This window comes from Acromyrmex echinatior, chromosome 19 (genome assembly GCF_024713525.1).
Source record: "Acromyrmex echinatior isolate Ae372 chromosome 19, ASM2471352v2, whole genome shotgun sequence".
Classification (NCBI taxonomy): domain Eukaryota; kingdom Metazoa; phylum Arthropoda; class Insecta; order Hymenoptera; family Formicidae; genus Acromyrmex; species Acromyrmex echinatior.
The window spans coordinates 5,877,896-5,905,459 of NC_141870.1; the positions used below are offsets into that span (position 1 = coordinate 5,877,896).

A 27,564-nucleotide genomic window follows, 5' to 3' on the forward strand; every position below is an offset into this window, starting at 1 on the left:
TTCCGCGTATAAATTATTATAATGTGGATATTAACGAAATCTTGAAAAATAATCGGTCGGCATCCGGTCCTCCGCGGAAGATCCGCAGGAAACGGGGATCTTTTTATCTGTCACTCGTAGCGAAACAAAATATCGCCCCTCTCCTGCCGATTTGCCCGTACACGCATACGATACGCACGTATCGTACTAGTGCAATAAGCCGTGCTCGCGTATGTTGTACGCTCTCTCGCGGTCGCTCGCTCGCCGCGAATGGATTCAAGATTTCAGCCGCAGTCGTAGACGTTCGGTGCCCACGGTCAGATCGGGACCCGGCACAGTCGACAGAGTCGATCGCGCTTGAGATCGATCGATCGCTCAGGATCGGCGGAATCGCCCAAGTGTCCCCCACCTCGTTGACCGGGAAAACCCTCCCCTCGACGAGGCGTGCACACGTGCCCGCGCAAAACTCAGGACGGACACAGTTTCGTTATCCGCCAATCGATCGGTCGATCGATCGAATCGCGATTCACCGCAATCAAATTCTCAGCATCCCCCGCGAAAAAGGGAGGACGAGTATCGGACATCGAGGTGGGTAACGGGGAGGAAAATACGGACGGAAACACGGTGCCCGGTTCGTTATCGATCGACCGACAGCCGACAGGTTCGAGAGATGGATGCAGCCACAAAAGATCGCCGACGAGATTTCGTTCCGGCATAGATCGATCGGTGTACGATCGTACGCGATGATCGGCTGTGTGTGAGTAATGTAACATGGTAGCTGGGTAGTTTGATGATCCAGAATCAATCATACAGAAGGATTTGAGAGATTGCGTTGCGTGTATTGGCAATTTCGAAATTGGGTGACCGCTTTCTTTAGATGTTTACAAGTGTCGTGAGGAGAAGCCGTTCGATTTGTCGTCTACTTGAAGAATTAATATAACGATGATTATTAATGCTCCGAATTATATTGTATGACATTTAACTGCTCTTCTGGATAGCCAAGCTGAAGTATCGAAGATGGGGAAACCTTAAAGTATTTAGGTAAGATTATATTCTATGATTTAAATAATTTTTAAGATTAATTGTACTCGCACATTTTTCATTTGAAGTGAATTTATTAATATCAATAATGAATTAAATTACAATAATGACTTTGTTCAAAATCTCTGATGAAAATTAAGGAATGAGATAATCGATTAAAAATATGCAGTTACATAGAATTAATATCTTTTTTTGTATGATGATGAGAGGTCGATGCTGACACAATCATCAATAATGTTAACGTAATGTAGCTATCTATTTAACAATCGCGAGAGATAAATAATTCTTATATGTATATGTTAGAATGTTCTTTGTTCTGTGAAAGAGAGAATTACAGTTTGTACCTTCTTCTCATATCGTAGCTCTCGATAATGTTGAAACCTTTTAAAACCATATCAGTTCAATTTATGCTCGGTATCTTCATTTGCTCCACGAGATTTTAGGCCAATTGGAACAAATACAAATGTAGATCTAAGTTAAAAAAAGAACATTGGTACAGTTTTGTCATTTTAATTGCTTTCAAATTTTATGCTAAAGCAGCTAAAGAGTGAGGAATTTTTTGACTTGATTAAAAAAGGTTGACTCGTTTCAAGGTTTCTTACCACAGTTGTGTAATTGAAAAGTACCGGTAGGTGGTGATCAGATTTTATGATATTGGTTAAGCACCACAAAAGGCATAGTATTTAGGACAAACGTTCTTTACGACATTTTATTAACATTGTAAAATATTTATAATTTAACATAAATCGTGATCGGTCGCCAACTGGTGATTAAGAAACTGATCTATCGCGAACTGGAATAATAAACCAGGTCTCCTTTCAGAAAAAGAATTTATCATCAAAAATAAGTATAAATATGTATATGTATGCACTCGCTGCCTCTAATATTACTGAATGCCGTTATTTAACATCGTTCTCCGAATGCTGGTATCACATTCTGTGGAATCAATCGAAATTCTATCCGAATTAGTTGCGCTAATCGTGATTCAATGCGCTTCGTTTATTTCATCGTCCAACCAATAGGATATATTTGTAATTATGCAATCGCAAATCACCTAAATCTAATGAAAATCATAATGGATGACCTCTCTAAAATGTATTTATAATGTAAAATTTAGACGTAATATATTAACAAATAAAAATATCGTTCAAAGTTCTACTTGCGTATCTAAAGGTATTATTTATAGAAAATAGGTTTACGAGATAATGACAATGTAAATCATTATACTTAAAATATTGTATTATACTTACAATTAGTTATAACTTTCCGTTCCAGAATTAATGAGGATTTAATAGAGATAAATTGAGAAATTGTAATGTTTGAAGAACTTCACCCAGTAAATTATAATTTAAAATGATGACTGTCTATATGTTGGCACTATCGTATAATAAGAGGGTATCACCCATATTAATTATAAATTTAGATTAATAAAACGAAAAGTATTATAATTTATTTCGTTAAATTTATCTCGTAAATTTATGTCGTAAGATGCTAGATTATTCTATCGACAATTAATTAATTTGTTTGCGAGATTATTATTTCCGTTCGTGATTGTGTTTCAAGTCTGATCAAATCGACGCACAATTCTATAACGAAAATGATCGTATAATCTCTCGTGGGCAGGTAGAGTGGATTAAACTGACACGAGTCGAAAGTTTTCTGTCATTTTGTAATTTTCGCTTTCTTTTTTTTTTTTAAGTTATCCATTGAGCAGAATGTCTAAAGTCGACGCATAAGACAACTTTAAGACACTTTTAAGAGTTCTTTAAGGAACATAAGATCATATAAGATATTTTATAAAGAACTTTGAAAAATATTTTAAAGTTCTCTCATGCGTCGAGTTTATCCGCAATATTTAAAAATGAATATTTCGTTAACTATTAAAAAAATTGCAAAATGATAAAAGACTTTTCGACTCAATTTAGTCCAGTATATTGTCCATGAGAGATTATGCGGTTTTTACTGATCACCCTATATATAAATATTACTTAAGTATCAAAATTTATTTGACAGAAAACGATATTTCTCCTCTCATTTGTGTCGAAACACTCTCTTTATTAAAAAAAAATGAATAAATGTATCTCAAGCAAATTATTGATAGTAAAGTTTCGTAATGATAATTATTTAATTATTTAATATTATTCCATTTTATTTTGACATTTAGAAATACTGATGCATACACTTTTATAGACATCTTTATACATAATATCTTTTATTTAATAACGACAAGAATGCATAAAATACATAATATTTTATGGCGAGGTGCACGGCGCGTTGGAGGAGAAATGAGGCACGAAATATTTAGCAATCAGTGCCAGGCTGAAGACGACAGGCAGCTTCAACAGAAAGTTAGGTTGCAGCATATCAGCCTTGGACTCATTGTACTTAGGGAGCCGAAGAAGTTTGTCCTAGTCATTCGTATGACTTGCTGCGAATGCTGTGATCTCAAAAGAATTTTAATACGCGATATTTGCGACGTGAAAACATTAACCTTCGGTCTATCGCTGAGTTACTTTTTGCCGAGCAATCTGATCAGGGGTACGTATTGTATTGGATTGGACTCGTTGTAAGCGGCTTGTCAAACTCATTCTGCGAAAGTTTAAGAAAAGGATCGAAGGATCATAAACAGAAATTAAGGAACGAATAGAAATGCTGTGAATACGCGCGTCTCCATTCAATTACGAAAGCAACCTTCGACGGGTGAAAGCAGCATGCGACTGTCTGTCTACAACGTGTTTGCACGCACTTATGCGTCAGACTAATAAAATGCTCCAGACAGGATCACCGAGCGATTTATTTATAAACTCATGCAAAAAGCTGTGCGCCACAGATTTTCATCGCGATCAATTACTACGAAGGGATATCTCCTTCCTTTATCGCTCAACGATTGCATATGCCGAACACGTGTGAATGCTAGGGTTTTGATTTCTGGCGCGGCATGCGAGAGCGCATTCACTCGAACGAGAATTCGCTCCTCACTTGCGCATCAGTGCGTATAATTAACCGCGTATGATTTAATAGCTCCTTCTTGAAAGAGTATTTAATATCCGTTACGCAAGCCATGGGATTTGGGCTCGTACTCTTGCTACATTTAACGCTAAACGTAGTCCTTGCGTTAACGCGATTTACACGATAGATAAATTAAATTGGTTTCCTACAGTTAGATACACGCGAATTGTGTTTCTGTCGATGTGACATGACAATCAGATAGACACTTTTAATGTTTATATTCTTGGCAATCGTTTCAATTTCGCAATCTGTGTAACGGTCCTAAAAAAATTATATAAAAAAGACGCATTTGTTGCACCTGATTTGCTCCAGAAACCGCTGAGCTACTTTCGACTATGCTGAAGCGAGTGGTTCGTTTACCCGTAGTGAACGTAGACGAGTGAATTGCGTGTTAACAGCTGATTTGCCACGTGGTTTCTACGTTGTCTTATTATGTAAATTTAATAGGAGTGTCTACATTTTTCGAGTGATTCTCCTTGAATGATAAACGAGCATCGCATTGATGTCGCTGGACCGCAAGTTCAATGCAATAGGTTTATAATTTATGTAGCAATCAAATTGATATTTTGCAATCGCGCATTACTTTTTTTTTTTCATCGCAAACGCGATGAAATCGAGGTAATGCTGAGATTGCAAAGCACATAAAATAGCTTACGTTAATATTAAATATAATCGATATTAATATTATGTATTAAAATAATTATATATATATATATATATATATATATATATATTCTATCTTTATATAAAATACTTTTAAACAAGTAATCTTTTAGAATTACTTTTATGTTATTATTGTCCTTTTATTTTTTTATTGACTAGATTATTCGTTGAAGTATCCAATGAAAAATGCTGTATAATATTTTTCAGCAGATTTATTAAATTTTCAGAACACATTAATTGTTTAAACCTTCTTAAATTTATAACACAGTGGGAGAATTGTTTTTGTATTATATAAGCGTTAAAGAAATATTTAGGTCATGGTATTGATGCTGCTCACCTGAATACAGTTAATTAACGACGGCCCGTCGCGTCCTTGATGAAAACCTTCAAACATAAGGATACATATTATTCAAAAAAGCATATGAATACTAAATTATGAAGATGCTAAATTTGCTTTAATTATTATTCAAGTATATAAATATCTTTATATGTTTTCTTCTATTTTAAACTGTAAAGTAAAAGGATATTGCAAGACTACGAGTAATGAATATTGCAACGTAGATTTAATGAACTTACTGATGCAACCGAAATTATGAAACTTATACTTCTTAATATTTTCCGAAATATATCATTTTAACAAAATGTAACTTGTGTTTTATTAATTAAATTAACATTGTTAATTAAATTAACGCATTTTGTGCGTTACATTTCAACATGACGTTTGCGATTATATGTGCGATTGCAATCTCTCGTCGTCATAGTCTGTTGAATATAATGTGAAAATTATAGATCTATATCATATTAATAATGAGAATAGAGTTACGAATGGATGTATACACTCGTCTTTTTCACTTCGTATTACTGTATCTCTTTATCCTGTTTTTCACGTTGCGAACGTTTGCCTGTCATTATTGAAATTACGTACTTGCACTCACTTAAAACCAGGATGTATCTTATCATTCATTCGAGGCTTCGTCGAGAGCTTTTATCCGCATATACAATCAGTCATACTTATTATGATCATCGTTAATAATAATAAAGTTTGTTTAACATTATTGATCGAATATTTATCGAATTTATAATCGATGTATATAAGGAAGATATTTTGAAAAAATGATTATTTTCTTTATTCAAAGGTCATCAGTTAAGATTAATCAGTTTTTTAAGTAGTCTTTTAAGCGATATCTTTCGAAACACTTATTACGTATGGATCTAATCAATCTTTGGCTGCAACAAAGTGTCGGGTGACGAGACTGACTCAGCCAGGTAAAGGCTTTATTCGCGAGTTCATTATGAGCAGCTTATTACTCATAGATCTAATCGATTATCTCGCAGGTGCGGGGAATGAATTTTGCACGAGCACAAAGCGCCCGACTATGCCATTTAGAGTTACCCACAGGTTTTCACTACATCTATCACCCGTATCATGCACGCACTTTCACACTCTATCGCGACCATGCCGTGCACGCGATATAACCGAGCCACGGATATGGCTCACGCCAGCGTAGGAATAAAAGGAGAGACTCGCATGGTAGGTCCGTTGTGTATATCATAATGCACGTGCACGCTGACCGTCCTTATGCCAGTTACCCACATTTTCAACCAGGATCAGGAACAAGGCGTACAACAGTAGTACTACGGAACATTACAAGGCTTCGCAACCAGGATACTCGATCGCGCGTGCACTTTCGAGTTATTGAAGCAGATCATTTACAGATTATACTAGTGCTGGCTAAACATTGACAGTTTAACCATCGATAGTTCTCGATAGTTCTACAAGTAGGAAAAACTGTCAAATACTATCGATACTATCGGTTCAAAATTTACAGATTTAAAGAATAATTGGTCCAATTTATATATTATGTGAGTAGGAATACTTTTCAGTAATAAAAAGTTTTATATTTCTATGTAAATAATTATTAATGTCTTTTATTTTTTAAATAGGAATACACCTTGACGTAAATTGTAATTGTCACAACTGTTTCTTATATTTGTAAATAAAAATAAATATAGTTGTATATTTCTATTAATATGCAGGATATGCATATTGAATATAGCACAAAGCCGTTGGAACAATGAGAATCTTATGTAATTCAATGGTGACTTTATGCTGGATTCTTATTGGTCCAGAGGTCTTAAGATTATGCTCTGATACGTATTTCATGCTGATAGAATTAATCGTCGATTGTGAAATTAATCAAAATTGATTGAAGTAGAGTCAGGTAAAACTATCGTTTTCAAACTATCGATATTCCTAAAACTATCGATAGACTATTGATGTTTAGCCAGCACTAGATTATACTTATTTCACTGACCTTAGCATGCCTTCGTCTGTCCTGACGTTATCATTATTTTAATTGTTCCGTACTGGACACCCGATTTCTTTGTATCGATAACAGTTCGGAGCCGTCAAGGCACACGAGTTCCTGATTGCATTGAAAATATTAAAAATCTTTGTCAAAGAAATAAATACATTTTTTTACGCAATGTGACATTAAAGAGGCAAATGGAAATTATGGAAATTATGATTAAGATTTTATTAAAGAGAAAAATGAAGAAATAATTTGTTTTTAAACTCAGCTAAGATATGAGTATTATCGCATCTGTGTGGCATCAACGGCTACATGTTAATCTGCTATTATGTAAATATTAACGCAATGGTAACATGCTGCGGCATGGAAAACGTAAAATGGTTAGCGCCTATCGCAGCAAACACGCTACCTACTGTCCACCAGGAAATCACAAATCAGGTTGCAGGTTGCATATCTTTTTCATTAATCACAAACTCAATGGGGGATAATACGAGAATTGTCGCGATGTTAAAGTCTGCACGCTATATGTAAGCGCGTGCATTACATTTTTGACACTGGTTGACCAAGATAAGGAAATATTAATGAACATGATAATCATACTCATGACATTTATATTTGCGAGTTACTTGGGGTGGAAATCACGACGGAGACGGAAATAAAAACGTCTAAAAATATCTTGGAAGAATTGTTAGCATATCACGATCTGTTTGTTTTAAAAAGATTATTTGTTTTCTTATCAATATATTCCACTATAGAATATTGTTTTAGAATTGTGCCGAGACAAAATTTAAATAAGTATGGATCGAGGTATTGACGTTGACATGTTGCTTGCGATATACAATTTTGTATCGATCACATTAATTCTATGCCATCAACATCGATTTATGCTATCAACAACTTGTCACTTGCATTATAGTGAACTTTAAGATGATGTGACGGATTCGAACGATTTACAACGTTGATAAGAACATCGATATACATATACATGCGAAATTTCCCGTGAAATCGAGATTTCCTGAGAAACACAAGTCGACATTTCTCATCAAAACTACTCAATTTTCTGCCAATATGTATGTCGTATATCTCGTATGAAACGTTAAATCACAGTGTTTCTTGCGCGATGGCAGGAGAATTTCGATTTAAGCGAAATTCTAAGACTTGCCTCATCGAAAGTACTTACTTGTTCATGCCCGAACGCTTCGTATTCTGCATTGTCAGCGATTACGGCTGGCCGGATCATGACGGAGTCAAAGAATTGTTCCTCGTGACTTATGCTCAATTTCTTCACTTCTAAATAACTTTATCCAAGAGATATCTCCCAGATTATAATGGAGGTATGGATAAGGTTATCCGAAACTTATTTGGAAGTGAAGAAATTGGGCATGATACCTCAAAGGTATTTTTATTTTTCTCGTGTTTCATATTAAAGACGGAATTTATTCTTATTTTATACTTGCAATTTGACAAATCTATGAGCGTGACGAGATTGCATGAGATTCTAGCACAAAAATATTCTTTTTTTTTTTAGTAACTTGTCAACTTGTCAATCATTTTTATGCATTCATGCATATATAATTAGTGTGATAGATGATAATTTTATTTATATGTATCGATCTCCTTTAGAGAATTAAATATTACTTACAAATCAACTTGTATATTCTCATATAACATAAACGTGACTATCGATAAGATCTTCGTTAATGATTCCCTATGCTGCATAGAGTCCTTCGTGTCGCAACCAGAAAAGATACATTCCACCGATTGGTAAAACTTCGTGAAGATGCAGTCGCCATTTCTGGCGTAAATGTCACGGAGAATTCTAAATAATGTATATGATCAGTTAGTGCGCCATAAAATCGTGATATTCTTCTTCAAAGTTAATAAAGATGGAGAGAATTTTTCTAGAAGTATTTGTAATCAGCTATAATGTCGCAGGTGTTATTACTCAACAAAGAATCTAAATAAACACGTAAAGTGCAGCACGTAAAGAAACAAAGATAAGAGATGGAAAAATAGAGAGAAAAACATTTTTAGATAAATATCAAAATAAAAACTATAAATACCTCCACAATATTTATTTGCGATGTTTGATGAGTTTAATTATAGATTTAATTAATTATAGGTTTAATTAATTTATACATTTTTCTAATATTGTGTTTTATTAATGTAAGAAAAGAGATTAAATAATTTTGTTGAAAATAAGAGATGTAAATTTATTTGTAAAAATGCATGCCGACGTAAGGAAATATCAAAAATATTACTTCAGTTTGATGGAAAATTCGATGTCACTTGCAGTTATTCTGCGATGATAACAGAACAAATAATACATAACAGACTTGCTTAAAGAATGTGATCTAAATATACGGAATCATTTTTACATAACTCAAATATCACGCATTTTGAAGCTATTTATATGTGAAGAAAGAATGATTTTACTAAAATATCTACAAATTAGCTAAGTCTAAAAATAATTTTGTTAGATCATTAATATAATTATTAGGTGTTGGAATTAATTCGTAGCGTTTTTTAATGAAAGAATGTTATTTATTTCACATGAGCATTAAAAAATACATTAATGAAAGTACTTCCCATCACTTGTAAAACGCTACGAATTAATTCCAACACCTAATACTTTAATGATCTAATAAAAGCACAAGTTTTAGTTGCTAGAATGTCAAAACTTTTTGTATCATTATACTCATTATGCTTGAGTGCTTTTTACCAATTGTTTAAATAATCCAAATTATTTTCAAATTTATATTTAACAAAATTGTTAGATATTTCAGCAAAACAGTTTTTTTCCGTATACGATTATCCTTTTGTTTGACATTTGAATTTTGCACTCAAAAAGTGATGCAGTTTTGCGTGATTGTAAGTATGGGATATTAAATATAATATAAGATTTTAGTTTATATTATTCTGCACAGCTATATTTTACATATATATATATATATATATATATATATATATATATAATATCGTATATGTAAAATCTGCGAGAGCATAGTGCTCTTTATATATACATTTGTAACATTCCATCTAAGTGCAAACGGTCGTCGTATTTAGCATACCTATGTAAATGTCAGAAGGAATCTCGCGGATATAAAAGAAAGACTTTTTCGTGTATGGGGTAATAACACTTTACAGCGAAAAATAACAACCCTTAATAGCGCAATTTTGTAAAAATCTGGTTTTACCCGTTTGGCGAGACAAAGAGAATGCAAGTTGAATGGAAAGAAGCCTTGGTTAAAGTCCTTTAACGACGTACGTTTTGTGCATAGCAATCTGTTTGGCATTAAAAAATCTGTTCAGCTCTGGCTTCTCATGAATAATTTCGCTACCATGAAATGTTCTTTTTAACAAGTAAGACGTTTATAAAATTTTAAGTATACAATGTATTGCTTGTTTTTGCACGTTCTTATATTCTCTGCACTTGTTCTCAGCGAATCCCAGTATAAAAATCACAATGCACGTAAAATTATATTTTTAACAAATCATATTTCATATCAAGACTGCTAATATTTCTTTCCTGAGATTAGTGAGGCTACTTCGTGTTGTATCTCTTAATACACTTTTAAAAATAAACGCTTGCTTTGCAGGACCATACGCGACAACGAGATTAATTTACATTCGTGCGTCAGTCGAGTGAATGACCTCGATCGCGACGCATACGGAATTGGTTTTACGTGAAAAAAGAAGGCTAAGCGCTTGTCAGAAGACTAACTCGCTCAAAAGTCAGATTGTCGTTCGTGTAATCGACCGCATCCGCGATTCAATGATTTCATTGCGCAATACGTATCGATGGCAGTAACGACACTATGTCGCTAACATTATTCATGCGAGATAATTTTCGATGCCTCTTCGTTGTATTGTTTTTTAAACAGTATATCAACAAGTTATTATTTTCAATTAAAAGAGACAGAGAGAGAGAGAGAGAGAAATTAAACTACCACCACTCTCATGATATCATATTTTTAATGCTGGCAAAATACGAGTTAAACTAGTTTACACATTCACATTATTCTATTACATAATATCCAAAACAACCATTTATCTAACTTTCTGACTTAAATTGGTGTATTATCCAATGTAATTAAGCATGACACATGCGATTATTGTTTTTATTATTGTGTCTGATGATTACGCAAGATTATATCTATTAATGAAAGATAATATGACTGTATCAAAAGTGAAAATGACGTCAATAAAAATTTACTGCATTTATCTTATTCTATAATATCTTTCTTTAGAAACATTTATCGAAAATGCAGTTCAATTAAATCTTCCTTTGCGTTTCCAGAAATGCGTGAATATCTAAATGAGCTGCCGATTATGAAATCAGTCGCGACTGCTAAATTGTTTTCACGATATATTGCTGTCGCTAGCGGGAAAATATTTATCAACATCACGTAGTGGCGAAGAATCGTACGTCTGATTAAACTAAAATTACACTGCCAAATATAGCAAAAGTTTGTATTCAAAGAAATATTACACTTTGCTCGATAACGACAAATTATCGACAAATTTCGGACTACGTACTCGTATTATCATACGCAAACTATCGTTGTATTCAATTTTGACATGCCTCCCGGGAAATGCACACGAAGATAATCCAAAAATTATAGAACATTTTCGAGCTCAACTTTAGTTTGTGACACGGCACAATTCACAAATGGTAAAGAAGATAAGATTACGCGAGAAATTGTAATTAATTGAGACAGAAAAGTGTAGTGCAACAAGCGCATAGTTGATTGGAACGGCAACGTTGGAAAGCCGAGTTATCTTCTAGTGTCTTGTAACAAGCGTACAGTCAGTGACCCATAACAATTAGCGTCACGGGGAGGGAGGCTTTGTCGTACGGAGGGGAAAGCCAATCAACGGAAATGGAATAAACTTGTGTGATCCGGTAGGGTAAGCCGTCCGTATTTTTTTATCTTCCCAGAATAAGAGCTTTTAAGAATTTACTCTTCATTTAATCCTCATTTTAATATGATTTCTGAAAACATGTAAATTGTTCACGTTTAATCTTTATCCATCATTGAATGCAAAAGAGTTGCAATTACGGATTTGCAACTCAAATTGAATGTAAGTAATACAGAGTTGTAGAATATAATACAAAAGTATGAGAAGAAATTGAAATTTTTTATATTAATGTTTAGGAGAAATGAGTGAAAGTCACGCGCAATGATTTGCAATTATTGCGACGATGAATTCACATGGATTGTGGATCACGATGCACTTTTTCGAGATTTTATGTCACGTTCCTAACATTCTTTATGTTGCAAAATGATAGCGAACAGACTTGGCGACGTGACACTTGAAATATGATACGGAATGTATATATGAAACAGCTGAATTATTCAAAAATGTCCGAGTACACGCGCAGTAAGTCAACATGTTGATGAGGCATCGCAGTCTTTCACTTTCCATACATATGTTGTATATTGAATTATAAATTTCATTTTAAACAGAATTAACTGCGTCTGTTTTCTGCATTAAAAAATTATGCGCGCGTATCCTCTAATAAGTAAAGAATTCAACTGAAAGTGCCCTCAATAGGGCATCTCCCAAACATTTCCATCATTTAATCAGTTCTATCATTTAATCGAATGGAAAAACAAAAGTTTATATTCCTTTGGATGTACAATAAATAAAGACATCTAAAAATATCTACGATACAAGAAGATATGAATATCTATGTAGAACGAAAAATAAATTTTTGAAATGTTTTCCGAACTTGTTATTTTATCATGATAAAATATTCTATGCGTCATCTTTCTACGTCAATTATTTTATGTATTATTTCTATAAGATCATAAATCGAAGCTGTAAATGAAACAAAAATTCTTTCTTGAGTTATTTAGCAGAGGGGGAGAAGGGGGGGAGAGAGAGAGAGGGGGGGGGGTAGTTTGCTTCTGTACTTTGCAACCATGTATCTTGATCTCGTTATTTTACTTAATATTGTTTCTACTTCAAAACAACGTAGAACTGGTTTTGAACGAGCAAAACGTATACCTACCTCAGTGCACCTGCAGTTTTCCTCAACCAGTACCTATATTTTTTTCTATAGCAGCGGCACAAAATTAAATTGAAATACTGAGTTTTACAATCAATTTTGCTCGACGACGGCGTTTGTTGATCGTCTTGAAATTTTCCGCTGCTGCATTAACCGCGGCTGAGTCTGCTTAGACCTATCTCAATTAGATCTAAAGTTGTTTGGATCATTCGACGCTCTGTGATCGCGTTTCCTGCGTTTAATGGGACGATTCAATATACCCCTTTCAATAGTTTCAGCCGCGAGGCTACTTAAATAATTCTTCTCCATTGGCTTCTGAGCCGCTGTATATCACCGCAACAAGCGAATCGCAACGGCCATATTATCGCAACGTTCAATTATTATTATCCTTTGACCGAGATTTTTTTTTTCTTTTACGTCACTACAATTTACTGCGACCGTAATGGTAGATATACGCTAATAGGAAGTTGCCGCAGGTGGACTTATCCAGTTCTCTTTCCCTTCGTGCCTTCAGTTTGCCTCTTAAGTTTTATCGATTTTTCGAAAAGGTATTACAACAGAAATCCTTACAACATCTCTTATTCTTTCCAAAAGGTTTATATAACCTCGTTATATTACAGCTGAATTTATTTTATCTATTTTTAATGTAAAAATGAGCCGTTTATTTTATTCATAGTCATCAATAATGTCGCTACTAAATGTAATTGGAAACTCACATACGGATGCATGCAGATAGTGGATATTTAGAGAATATTAAAAAATATTCTCTTTGCTATGTAGATTTCTTGACAGAAAATTATTTAACAGGAATTGCTGATGGTATCAGTTTAATCTGTTGTTCATTGATGCAAATAAGATATGAAAAATTTGCAATTTTTACAAAAGGTTTGAAAACATTATATACATATATAAAAAAATTGCAAATTTTTTGTATATCTTATTACGTATCTTATAATGTCAAACTTTTTTAAACCGTTTGTTTTATAATATATTGAAATTATCAACTTTATATACAGGAAAGAAGTTATGGACTATGTAGAAAGGTTGTATATATAATATCATAATATTTTGTATAGTTTACGCTGCATTTTGAGAGTGATCATAAAAAAAAATTACTTTTTCACAGTCTGTTTAGATGTAACATGGATTCTGATTATTAATGCGTAAAAGTTGTATTTTAGCTTTACAGGTAGCAGATAATTTTACAAGCGTGTATGTATTTTTTACGTATGTATTTTTTTTAATTTTGAGAAATATATTGATATTAACTTCAATCTAGTTTAGAGGCTTTGAATGTGGCTTTAAAATGATATAATTGAATTTAATAATGAAATGTGTCAATATGTAAAATATATACTATACACTAGTTGGTGTTCTATATCCTCTCTTCTGTTTCATAACTACAATCTTTTTTCTCTATTTAGTATTTTCAGTTTGCAAATTTTGTTCGTTTTATTTATCCGAAGAACTCTTATTTATATCATTATAGCTAACACACTTGTTCACACATCAAAATAAACAGTTATATCACATGTGAATATCTACTGGATTATTTCAATAAAACAAAATGATATTCCTCTCTTTTTTAAAGTTATATAAAGATTTATATAACTCTATTTATTTTATGTTTTTAATATTTCATATCTTTAATTTTTTATTTATTTTATTTCAAGTAAATCAAATTTTCTAGAAATTGTTCTGAAAATTTATTCAGTTTTTTAAGATACATAGAATATTTATTATTATGCATAGAATATTATATAGAATATTATTCACCTGATGTTTGGCAGATGCTTATGCAGATACATATATTATACAAATTTATTTATCATTTGATGCACGAGCAATCAGGCGTACAGAAACGTACCTGTTTATGTTCGTGAACCAACGTTAAGTTTCACATAACTTTCTATTTTACACTCAATAAGTGTTGGCACCACTGCGAAAGTATCATTTTGAAATCTTACATGTCATTTTGATTAAATATAGAATAAACAATCGTCACATATAAAAAAAAAGTAATATTACGACGTGAACTACTTTTTATTATTGTTTTGAAATCTACAGTTTTGAAATCTTTAATTTATTAGATAAATAAAATAATCTTAAATTGAAAGTGAGTAAGAATGCGACATCAACATCATGTTGTCGGTAGGAATGTTCATAAAATCCTAATCACGCGAGTTGGAAAACCACTCTCGCATCCTCGAAAGCAACGGCGAAAGCGAAACTCGTTCCTTCCATTTTACCAATTTGAAATGTGACTTCGCTTTTCTCAATGTCTCGCTATCGCCATGACCTTTTCTTTATTCGTATGCGTTATAGATATAAAAATAGCACATATGTGGTTTCTCAACATACATAAAAAAGATGATTTTGCTGAAATATCTAAAAATTTAGCTAGAGACAGATCTTAAAATAATTTGTTGGACTATCAAAATAATTATGAAGGACACAAAACACAATGAGCAATGTTGTAAAAAATTTTTACATTCCAGCAACCATGAGTGTTTTAATTATTGTGATAGTTTAAAAAAAATTCTTTTTAGATATTCAATTTAATTTTTAAATACTTTAGCAAAACTATTCTTTCCATGTAGTACTACAGATGTCTTTAATAAGATATATTGATTACCTACAAAAAAGAAGTATTGCACGGAAATTTAATAAATCTACTCTCCAAAAATCTGAATCAGTGGATAATTTATTGAAGATACTTGGTATATACATAATTTGGTATTGAATTCAGCATATCATATTGGTACACTTAGTACTGGATAATCAATGAAATTCAACTATGATAGAAAAAAAATTTGAGCATTATATAGTTAAAATATCGATATTTGCACGTTCTAGCAAATTATAATTCCAATCTTACAATATACATTGAATGCTATATACATTGAATGCGCTATACTTATACACTGAAGCAAAGTTCGCTATAAGTTAAGGATATTACATTCATTAATTAACAGTGGCATATTTGATACTGAATCAATGATTATCCACTGATAATTCAGATTTACAGAGTATAGAATAAAGATTACATTCGTGTATATGTTGCATCGAAATAATTATTTACAAGTATATTGCATTCACAAATAAAGTACCTTTATAAAATGTCTCATTATATGAAAAAGAAAACGCGCATAGTTGCTATTATTCAGTTCGGGATTGATCAGTTTTGAAAAACTAATATCTTTGATGCAATCATCGACAGACAGAGTGATAGTAAGAAACAATCGAGACGTTCTCCGTCTCGACGCTCTTGTAACCTCATGAATATGTATGGTTCCTTTCGCTGCTGGCAATTTCGAATCTGGGTATATGGAGTGATCTTTTTTTTCGAGATAAGTCGATAAACGACTTCCTATTACTCATGAATTACAGGAGATTCGTATGTACCGTTGAGCCATAACGACGTGATACCGTTTAACATCAAGACGAAGCGTCTGTCGGTGCGTAAACAGCACGCAGATATAGCAATAATAAATTTCACATTCACCACATTGGTATCGCGTTACTCCAATAACGGAACAAAACATATGCACTAAATAACTCGCATGCATATGACTCACCTTCATTGTGTTGACCCAGTGAGGTTTAGTCATATAGAGTGCAGTTACAAAAAACAACGTGGCTGACGGCTGATATATCGAGCACTATTAGACCTTAACACAAACCGAGACTTACTCTTAGTTATTTTGAGTGAGAACGTAACGTATTTAGCTTCTACCCGTCAACGTGTAACAAAACAATTTATTGGCGCACGGTATTAATACATCAAAATCAAGAAATATTTTTAAATAAAGAAAAAAATACGTACGGAGCGTCTTACGAAATTAACGAAGCAATTAATCTCACTGTATCCGCGAAGCTATTCTTCTGTGCGCGAAAATAAAAATCGACCGAGCGATTGCATAATTATAACTTGGCGCTAATCGCTTCGTGGTATTCTCATAGACTGGAAAGGCCACTGGGGCAAAGAAGTCGGGAGCGTATAGGAATGTCAAAGTTTACCCCAGAGTCCGCGATTGAGTAGTCTGGCAAACTATAAAGTGAACGCGACGGAAATGCTTTGGATCCGCTTTGGCCGTGGGGGGGATTAATTTCAATTGCGAATCGAGAGCGACTGCATTGTGCAAAACGATGCAGCCGGTTCAGTTCCTGGTAACAACGAGAAAGACGAATTGGGGCGTATATGCGTCGTTTGAGAGATAAAAATCGCGGCGGAGTTCAATCGGGCTATCGCGCACTCGTTATGTCAGTTAAACATCGATGCAATGCGCGTTCGATTGCACGTGCTCGCGTAGCGCACGCTAAACGTCATTTAACTTTCCGGTCTCCGTTAATTATTAACGATGGTCGATTTAATTATTATCCGCTCCCACGAAGCTTCATTAAACGTTAAATTAATTTCTACCACGATCATCTATTATATCTACTGTACCGCATTTCACGGTCCGTTACGAATGCATTATTCAGATTGGTATCTATAAATGAAACCCGTTGTCAGAAAGGTTGAATAATTCTCATCGCGTGTAAATTAGTCATATATATTATTCATAGAGAAAAATTAATGTATATCGCAAGTTTTACCCTTTGCCGTTTGAAAAGGAAATCTACTCAAATGTAATCTTAAATGATTGTTTGATAAATAGAAAGGACGGTCAAATTGACTCCGTTGTTCTCGCCAAACCTAATCCATCGGATCCGTTCCCCTTTGCGAGGGCCAAGTAATTTCATCTCTTCGATTGGACGACAGAAAACTTAATTACTACCTCGCTCGTCGGCGTACCCTTGTGACTAAAACAAGAGTTCCGTCTCGAATTCTGTCCGCCCTTAATGGAATTTCCAAAGCGAGTTACGCTCCTATTGAACCGCGTCATTCTCTTCTTCCATTCCGTTGAACATCGATGCTGCATCACGTATACGTATTTTATGTATATACTTCACTTTTAACATCGTTTTTAATGACTCCTACCACATCATGCGTCTGTCATAATTTTAAGCTCCTTTTTTTTTGCGGCTCCATATACGAGGGAGAAGTTGCAGCTCAACTTTACTTTCACTCGGACTTGCACTTCGGACGTTCGCTGATTCTAGTGACAGAGAACATGCGTACACATCGGTGCGTCTGATACGTTACATACGGGCGGATACGCTTAATTGAGTGAAAATATTAAGAGACGTGGATTAATCATCTCTTATAAGAGGCACACACAGGAGAAAATCAGCTTTGCCATTCTAACGGACTTTTACCCTTTTAACTGGTGTAAACTAGCTTCTCTTATAATTGTAATATATTGCCCTGTCTTCTCGAAAAACTATAATAATTGTTGCGGATTCGCCGTATTTCGAAGTGTTACTATAGTATTTTATAAATTGTTCACGTGGCTTATGGCTGTTTTTCGAAAAAGTGATATAATTGATGATATCTTCTAAAATTTCCTTGTTTTTATTTATTTATATAATACTGGGAAAGGATGTGCCAGTGTTTTATAATATCGAAGAAAAAAGATTATTCCCTGAAAATGTATGATCATTCCCTTTCTCTGCTTTGTTTTTCACGTAGAATCAAAGTTTCACCAAATTGCATTTAAGAAGACTGAGATTTGACGGTGCGATCTTGCAAAATTCAAAGTGCTTCGCAACGCTGTTGCTAATTATTACCGCCAGCTCCGTTTTTGCATTTCTCGAGGAGTAACCGGAGAAGTTGCATTCATGAAACATTTGTAACTACGCTCTCCATTCAAATTCAAATTGTAGAATAAGCAATATTGCTCGTTCAAGTTTCAATCGTGGCTTTCAAAATAAGCTACTCTTTTGTATCGTAGTTATAATAAACATTATCTGCGGGAAGCGTATGCCGTCATACAGCTGCCCTCTTGACCTCTCACTTCGCCCTGCTCGTTCCAAAAGCATAATTCGAGTTAACGATCGTCAGAGCAGCTTGGATGGTCATGACAATGGTCTGCGTTATTATGATGTCCGTGCAAGGTGTCCGCCTTCATATCGAGACGCGACGAAGCGAAACGGATGCGGGACGGCTGGTCGCCCACTCGCCGTCGGCTGTCTGGAGGAAGATGTGCATTCGCCGTCTTCCTGATCGACAAGGAGTGAATTATCGAATCAAAATGCACGAAGGAAGAGAGAAAGAGAGAGAGAGAGAGAGAAAGAGAAGGTTCAGAACACCAAGGTGCTCGTCCGAGTTAGGTGGGGATGAAGGCCGCTGGCTTCACTCGTGCAAACACCTCGATGGAGCACACCTAGACCCACAGATACAACGAGATACAGTATATACAACGACGGTACTAACGACGACTTCGTGCATTTTGCAGTCAGACAAACGTGCACGTGCGGTTGGAGACCGGTAGTGCAGCTTCCTCGAATCGAGATAGGCTTTTCAGTATCCCAACGTTCGCAAGATGTGAATGTTGTTTCATGGTAGATAGGCTTCTTAGTAGCTCAACGTTTGCATAAGATGCGAATACCGCTTCATGGTGCAAAATTGAATGGGACACTGGAAGCGTTTCTCTGGCATCCACGACGCGGTGAATTAACGGTGGATATCGTTACAAGGAAGCAGTTTTAATTTATGGAGATACGTTTGTACAGAGTGAACTCAGTATATGGAAATCATTTTGTTTGAATCATCAAAATAATTATAATACATATGACGTATGCTACGTTTTAAACTGATTGCTAGAATGCTTAAAAATTTTTTTTGCAATATTGCTATCATTGCGAGCGTTTTACACGATTATTTTGATAGTCTAATACAATTATTTTCAGATTTGTTCTGGCTAAATTTTAAGGTACTTCAACAAAATTCTTCTTTTCATATAGAATTGATTCAGTTTTTAGATTTGGAACATTAAGAACGTTAAGACTGCCAGGTTTTAAATATTTTCAAGAATAAATGAACTTCATAGTCAATTTGTTATTTGCTTGTAACTTGATAAATTTCATTTTGCCGATTTGATCTATGTTTCAGATATCACTGACCCAGGTAGCCGCCCAGAGATGTGGTCACGCACGCGGCTCTTCTTCCTGGCATCGATGCTCGCGTTACTGATCGGCGTCCACATCACCAGGTCGCAGCGTCCGCGACTCGGCGGCGCCGTGAACGTCTTCAGCCGTTACGGTTACCTGAGCATCAGTATGCGAGTAGTGCCGCGTAACGATACGGAGACCTGGATATTCCGTGAACCCACCCTCGACGTCTTCAAGAATTCCACGCCGTTGCCGCCCAAGCAACACCAAGCAGGCAAAACTACTAGTGTCTTCGACGGCGATTTTCATATGGAATTTTGCGACAATATCAGGTATGTGATTACACAATAAGATAGATAAAAGGTCTCCGTAAAATGACAGATAAAATCAATAGAATTCATGTGGCTTATTTGGATACACCTCTCAAAATCATCATCGTCAAAATTATTATAATTTCAAACTTTTCATGGTATCGAGATGAACTAAATGCGAATATTTGATGTAAAATTTGATGTAAAAAAATAAAAACTCACTGATAAATTCATAATGTCAAATTATATCCAATTTGAATTATTTTTTATTTCTGTAGATCGCCACTGCTCCTATATCAATATATTGTTAATTTAAAATGGAGTTAAACAATTTAACTCAAGAAAAATGTACTAAATCTTTTACTCAGTTTATTATTTACGAAGTATATACGTTAATATGAAAGTTGTTTATTTGAAAATTTATGACGGAAATGGATTGATTTATATTTTGACACATATGGAAGTTAAAAATATTTTATTCAAGAGATTGTATTGTCATTGCTCTTTTGATATTTAATAGTGCAGTGCAATTTGTTATTTTTAAGCGGAAGCTTAGAAAAAGTTGTTTTCGGCGATGATAAATCGCAATAATCGCGATTTCTCTATATATTCAATTTATATTTACAGACAGCTTCTGCAAGCCTATTTCCGTGACTTCACTTTCGAGAAGCTGGAGAGGCCGTGGCGTGCCTTCACTGGTAGTTGGTCGAAGACGGCCATAGCCAGGCACCTCGGCATAAACTCGTCCTTCATCACGGGCGACCATTGTTACGTCCTCGTACGTGTCGCTAGATACCGTGATAATCAACGACTCGCCGGCACCGCTGAGACTCTCGTCCTTGATGATTCCGTGTTGCGGCAAACCGAGAACGTCACGGTCGGCGACACTGCGAGTGTTGTACGATTCATCAGGAACTTCGGTTCACACTACATCGCTTCCTATATTACGGGAAATTCGCTTTATCAAGTAAGCGATCGGAATACCTAATTTTAAAACAGTCAGCTTGTAAAAGTGAACCGTTTATATTTTGATAAATAATAATGACTAATCACACGCATACATTTTTAATAAAATAAGAATTATTGCGAGATACAGGTCGGTATTTATAGTCTTATTATCGGTTCTTATACTTAGGATTGTTTTAAGTAATTTTAAGATGTCATAAGCTGATCACGGACTGTATTTATAGTTCGTTCTTACTTTAAGATTATCTTAAATGTTTTAAGATATTCATATGACTCTACTACTTATGATAACTCAAACACTATGTATTTTAAATATAAGATCGACCATGATATCGGTGACAGAGTCTCATTAATGAGACACTACTTAAGATAATCTAAAATAAGAACGGATAAAAAAACTCTGAATACCGGCTATATATAATTTTGCAATAACTCATTAAATGATGCATGCAATAATTTATGAAACACATTCTAACAAAATGGAATAATGAATATTCACGACTAGGAAAATATTTTTTTTTTTTAAGGAAAAGGTGGAAAATGTGTACGTTATACGTACGCACTTACGTGAAATTGCGATCAACGCTTCAATGTCGTAACGATAATAAAAATAGGCGTGAAATTCATTTCTTTGCATTGGCGCATCCTTCTTGATTATGCGGTTCGTTGATCACTGTTGCAATCGGCTTACCATGAAAATAATGCTGTAATCTCGGTTAGATAAAAGTGAAACAAAACTCATTTATCGTACATTCTCCCGACTAACACAAATGCGTTTTTAATTCAGTTTACATATGTAAACTGCATAGAAACACGTCCTATTATATCGAGTCTAGTTCTTACTAATAGTTTACATCACCTCGCCAATGTCAGTAAAAGTGAAATCACGTAACTCTCTGTCTGAAATATACGATGTCGTAATCAAGAGGTCCCAATCTCTGCTCTTTGTTAATTGAGCACGACGATCTTAACAAGCATGTCGTCGTTCTAAATTTGCAGATCCTAAATTTGAATGTCATTTGATAAATGTATGATGAAAGGAATTTTTTTTTTTTTTTTCAGGTATTCGTATACACTCCTCAAGTATATTCGCGAATAAAAGAACGGCTGAAGACACGGGGAGTCGCGGAGCTGTCGTCTCTCGAGCTGAGCAATTATTTTTCACCATGGTACGCGGAGCATACGGGTTCCATACAATCGGCAAGCGGCAATCGTAGCGTGGAAGCATGGGCCGTGCAACGTCTTCGAGTGCAATATTATATCTTCACTTACGCCAGTTTACTAAAGTTGCACGGCGATACGGCGTTGCTTAAGCAACTAGACAGCCTGTTGGGCGACGAAGCGTTACTGCAATTACAATTGCGGACATTGGCGCCAGCTTTTAAGGATTCAAAAAGACGTCAGTGGTTTCTGGAAGTGATCGACAACTATTTCAAGCTCTGGGAGGTGAATATGTGATGACGTAATGCAATTGTAGACGGACTGAAAGCATTTAGGATATCGCTCGCGCTTGACATCGTCGAACGGCAATATGTATATCAGTGTGAGAATGTAAGTGACACTGATAATTTCGACGTGGTGTGAGGATCCACGGTGTCCCTAGAAATGATTGTGACGATTCAGCGCCCGTCGTGAGTCGTCAACGCTAACTATAAAGGTTCCTCGGACGGATATATCCTTCTGCCACAGAATATATACAATAATGCATAAATACTGTTATTGTTATAAATAAGTATTTATTATTGTAATCATTAGAAAACATCTTTATACAAAATATTTTTAATATATCACAAACATTATTCGTACGATCTGACTGAAGAACGTGGTGTCACAATATACCGTAAGTTCTTTACTCGAAATTGATTCATTGACGTACAAAAGAGATAGTAGCATGTATTTTATATATTTATACATATATAAAAAAATGATTTGTGCGTTTTATTTGTTTGACCCGATGTGCACTGTACAACACATGCAGATCAATGGATCAATCCTTCGCTTGAAATGCGAATTTACCATGTAGGTATTTTATAATAAATTATCTTATAATAAGCCCTGTTATTTTTTGTAAAACTAGAGAAAATTTTTTCTCTTACATATTTTTCCGTATAAGTTGTTAAAAGGTGATCATGTATATTCGCAGATGAATTTATATTGTGGATCAATATTATAGGAAATTTTATATTATACAACAAATCAATCTAATGGCATTGCAAAACAATTGATTTGATACGTAAAACTTTTTTCTCGTTTTCTTCTTTTCCCTTTTTCTTTTGAAATTATCGTAATATTCTTGTGTATACGCAAAACACACATACTCACAACCTTTGTTCTGTTTTAATATTTTGATGTACAGGCTTCGAACGAACAGTATATCGTGATATAAAAGAAAATATCAATACTATAACTATTTTATGACACTATGCAAATTGGATTATCTAATTAATCTAATATTAATTAATGTCGATAAAAATTATGTAACTATAAAATTTCTATCAAAATTATTTTTGCATTCTATACCTTATACTAGTTATTTTAATAATTTAATTGCATCATATGACAAATTATTAAACAAATTATTAATCAAATAATATAATTTTATAAAATAAATAAACCAAGTTCTTTATATTTTCCGAGGACTGATTATTTTGTCGCTTCTCGGAAAATATAAAGGCAGTTCTTCGAATGTTTATGTTTTAGTTAATCTAGACGTAGTGGGACTTAATGATCAAAATTTATTATAGAAGATCGAATTCTCACAATAAGTAAAATAATAACAGTCCACAGAATTCACCAATTCAGACGTAAATAACAGATATTTCGTTTGATTTTTTAGCAACAAATTATACCTTTCTTTGATTAAAAATTTCTAACGTTTCGTAATTTCTTCGTTTTTTGTTTTGAAGTAAATGTGCAAAAATGTTCGAGAGATCAACAAGCGGATTCTAAGACATTTAAATATCAGATAATAGAGACGAAAATATGTTAAATATCAAATAATAAAGACTAAAATACGTTCACTATTCAAAACATATATATAAAATATTAATTTCTACTTTAGTCATGTGAATTAAAATAAAAGATATAAGCGAAGTCTTATAACTCTATAAATTAATAATTGGCAGATATTAATTTACTGCTTTTGCGAACTGTACTTGCATACAATTATTATCACAATGAAAAAAAATATGTATCAATATCTTTTTTCTTATAAGTTTTATAAATGCGGCAGTTTAGATGTGCACGTAAATGATTTCTCATTCATTGTTATAAAATATAAAATATATATAACGTAGCATATATTTAACTTATTCTTTTTGATTATTGCCAACACGTATTAGTGCATTTAACGGTTCGAAATATATATTGTTTTAAATTTCTCGCACAAAGTCTTAAATATATATTGATGAGTTTCATTATATTAAAATAGTATATGTTATTATTGAAAAATAAGAGTAAGACCGAAAATTATTTATAACTGACGATAACTGAGAACGTGCTCGACGTGATTCGATGCTCGACATATCACTCATCATTAAATCTAATCTGTCTTTTTAAAAGTATGTAAATTTGCGCTAGCTTGTTGCTCTCGACCTAATTTTCTTCCATTAACTACAAGTACAATCGGTGTTTCAACGCGTATAGATTTGTAATCAAAATCCTAAAAAAGAATGAAGGAGAAATGTATTATTATAAGTTTGACAAGATTCGATTCATTTAAAATATGTACATACTGTACACAACACTTACATTATTCATATAGGAAAATTTTTGATGTATAACGAAAGGTTCTGGTATACCAACAGAATCCCCGACTGTAACTCCACGGCCTTTAGCTAGATTATATACAGTAACAACAACACATGTTTTCTGTTCGTCCACGAGACAAAAAGCACTGAAAAAAAATAATTATACAGCTTTAACAAGTTAATATCCAGCAGAAAAATTTGCGTTATATAGAAAATAGATAAACTTACAAAGGAACGCAATCTGAATCCTGAATCCAACAAACTACTTTTCCAAATACGACTTTTTCCACGTTCAATCCAAGAGTTAATTCTTGTAACGGAATTAAATCTAACTTTATAGACTTTGCCCCGTATGTATATGCTCCATCTTTGTATGGTCCTAAGTGTTTAACATCCAATGCCTACATTTAATCATAAACCTATAAATATGTATATTGTGCCAAAATCACATGTTATACTATCGTATGTATTAATAACATGTATTAATATATAACATGTATTAATAGCTGTTAACTATCTATTATTATTAATTTCTATGATATAAATACCCGTATTAATTGATATAATCGTTTTGGTTTTACATAACCATTATTATTAATTGAATTTTGTATATCTTTAAGATATTGTAATAATTCATCACGTTTGTTGCGCGGTGTTTCCCACAATGGATCGAGTGCCATTGCATTTTCAAATGATTGTAATGCTAAGTTATATTCTTCTTGATATTTTAGAGCCTAAAATGAATTTGCAAATTAAAAGGAGTTTCAAGCAGAAAAGAAATATTAAAATAAACATTACAGAAGCATATTCATACTTACTACCGCTTTATTATAAAACAAATCAGGATTACTTCTTGCAATAATATCTTTTTCCTAAAAAAAATAAGATTTTAATATATAAAGACAAAATTGTACATTTGTAATAACATGTTTATATAACAAACACATCATAGTCTTACCGCTTGCATATATGCCGACATGCATGAACGTAACGTACTCGGACTTTGTGCTACAGTGAAGAAGGAAGACAGGTAGGCATTCCCTAATATGGCCCAGGAGATTCCATCAGTTGTGTCAAGGCTTACAGCCTCCTTAGCATGTTCTACTCCTTGCTGAATATTTTTTATTCGCTCTTCAAAAGATGATGTTTGCTCCTGTCTAAGCACCATCGACAGATTTCTTAAAGATGCTTTATTCCTGTCCTAAAAAAGAAATAAAATATGCTATATATATATGTAACATAATAATTTATTGTTAAAAATTTTTTTTCTTTCAACTAATGAAAGCTATGTTAGATAAAGTAAGAAAGAAATATACATGTTGCAGAGCGCCAACAAAACAATTCTTTGCTTGTTTTATATCATCATTCTTCCAATAACATTCTCCCAACTCATTCCAAGCTTCTATTAATTTAGGTTCTAATTTCACTGCTTTACTCAAAAGTTCTTCTGCCTGAGGAATGAAACGGTCCACTACGTTTAGAGCTCTTCCCTTTAAATAATAATACTTTGCACGTGAACCATCAATCTCATATCCTTTACATTCATCGAACTTGCTCAGCGTATCTTTCATTTCCTTCTCCACGTCAATATTTTTTTTAATCGCTTCATCAATAGAATGCGTCTCAAAATATCGATCTCGAAAGAGATACAAAGCTCTTACTCTTTCCTGGAATTGATAGCAGTCAGCAGGTAAAAACAATAATACTTGAATGTGACACATCGATAAAAATTAAAGAAAAAGGAAAGAAAAAACGATGTATAGGAAAGATTTAATGTATTTTACGTACCGTTAACGCTACAATTGGATCTTTCTTGACAGTATTTGAACTCTTTGCACCTGCGACAACTTTGTCATCTATAATTGCGGACATTTTCACAGGTTATATTACAAAGCGCAACAAATAAACATTACTTTATTGTACGTTACACGCTTTTTAGGCGAAAAATGTTATTCATAATTCGATCGGAATCATACAAGCTCGTTTGTAACACGGAAGTAATCATTTGCGAACTGTCAAAACAAAGATTTACAGGTTATAGAGTTCATGAATGGAGCGTGTAGTTTGGAGTAATATGGAGTAATACTACACTCAAGGACGTTTTCAAGGTCTTTTACGATAGTGACAACAACGCCACTTAACGGCAAGTAAACATATTAAAATGGACTTCTACACAAATGGCGGTTTGAAATGAATATTGGCTCGCTAGTGGGCGTGTTGAAAACGAATACAAAATTCTTGGATCAGAAAATGAATTTTGCAAAATTTATTAAACGTATTTTGAACTACTTTTCTTTTTCTATCATTTAAAAAATTTAAAAAGTCTAATTTTGTTACGAATCTCAAGGAATGAAGGATAAATTAATGTCGTCTAAATAAATGTGTCAATTTCAATAAAATTTCTGACATTATTTATATTATTGTATAAAATGTTAAAGAATAAATGATTTTATTGAGATTTTACAACTTCTTAACATTAAATTTTAATGATTAAAGTTTATTTTTTTTAAGTTAACATATAA

General features: G+C 33.7%; 2 protein-coding genes across 4 annotated transcripts; one reads left to right on the forward strand and one right to left on the reverse strand.

Moving 5' to 3' along the window:
* The first annotated feature begins 324 nt into the window (after positions 1-324).
* Positions 325-23,532, forward strand: tsl (membrane-attack complex domain containing protein torso-like). Of its 3 annotated transcripts, none has more exons than XM_011061159.2 (4): positions 325-1,020; positions 20,018-20,348; positions 20,955-21,294; positions 22,356-23,532. In XM_011061159.2, exons 2-4 carry the CDS (start codon positions 20,047-20,049, stop codon positions 22,749-22,751), a joined length of 1,038 nt encoding a protein of 345 aa, XP_011059461.1. In that variant the 5' UTR covers positions 325-1,020; positions 20,018-20,046; the 3' UTR covers positions 22,752-23,532. The 3 variants fall into 3 exon arrangements, with proteins under 3 accessions (XP_011059461.1, XP_087272024.1, XP_011059462.1); XM_087415898.1 differs by lacking the exon at positions 325-1,020 and adding an exon at positions 19,351-19,585; XM_011061160.2 differs by lacking the exon at positions 325-1,020 and adding an exon at positions 19,614-19,838.
* On the reverse strand, positions 23,010-27,157 carry LOC105149023 (tetratricopeptide repeat protein 5). The gene is made up of 8 exons (XM_011061158.2): positions 26,831-27,157; positions 26,359-26,709; positions 26,001-26,243; positions 25,861-25,914; positions 25,591-25,776; positions 25,271-25,443; positions 25,044-25,188; positions 23,010-24,954 (listed from the first exon to the last, which is right to left on the reverse strand). Exons 1-8 carry the CDS (start codon positions 26,912-26,914, stop codon positions 24,835-24,837), a joined length of 1,356 nt encoding a protein of 451 aa, XP_011059460.1. The 5' UTR covers positions 26,915-27,157; the 3' UTR covers positions 23,010-24,834.
* Between the last annotated feature and the right edge of the window lie 407 nt (positions 27,158-27,564).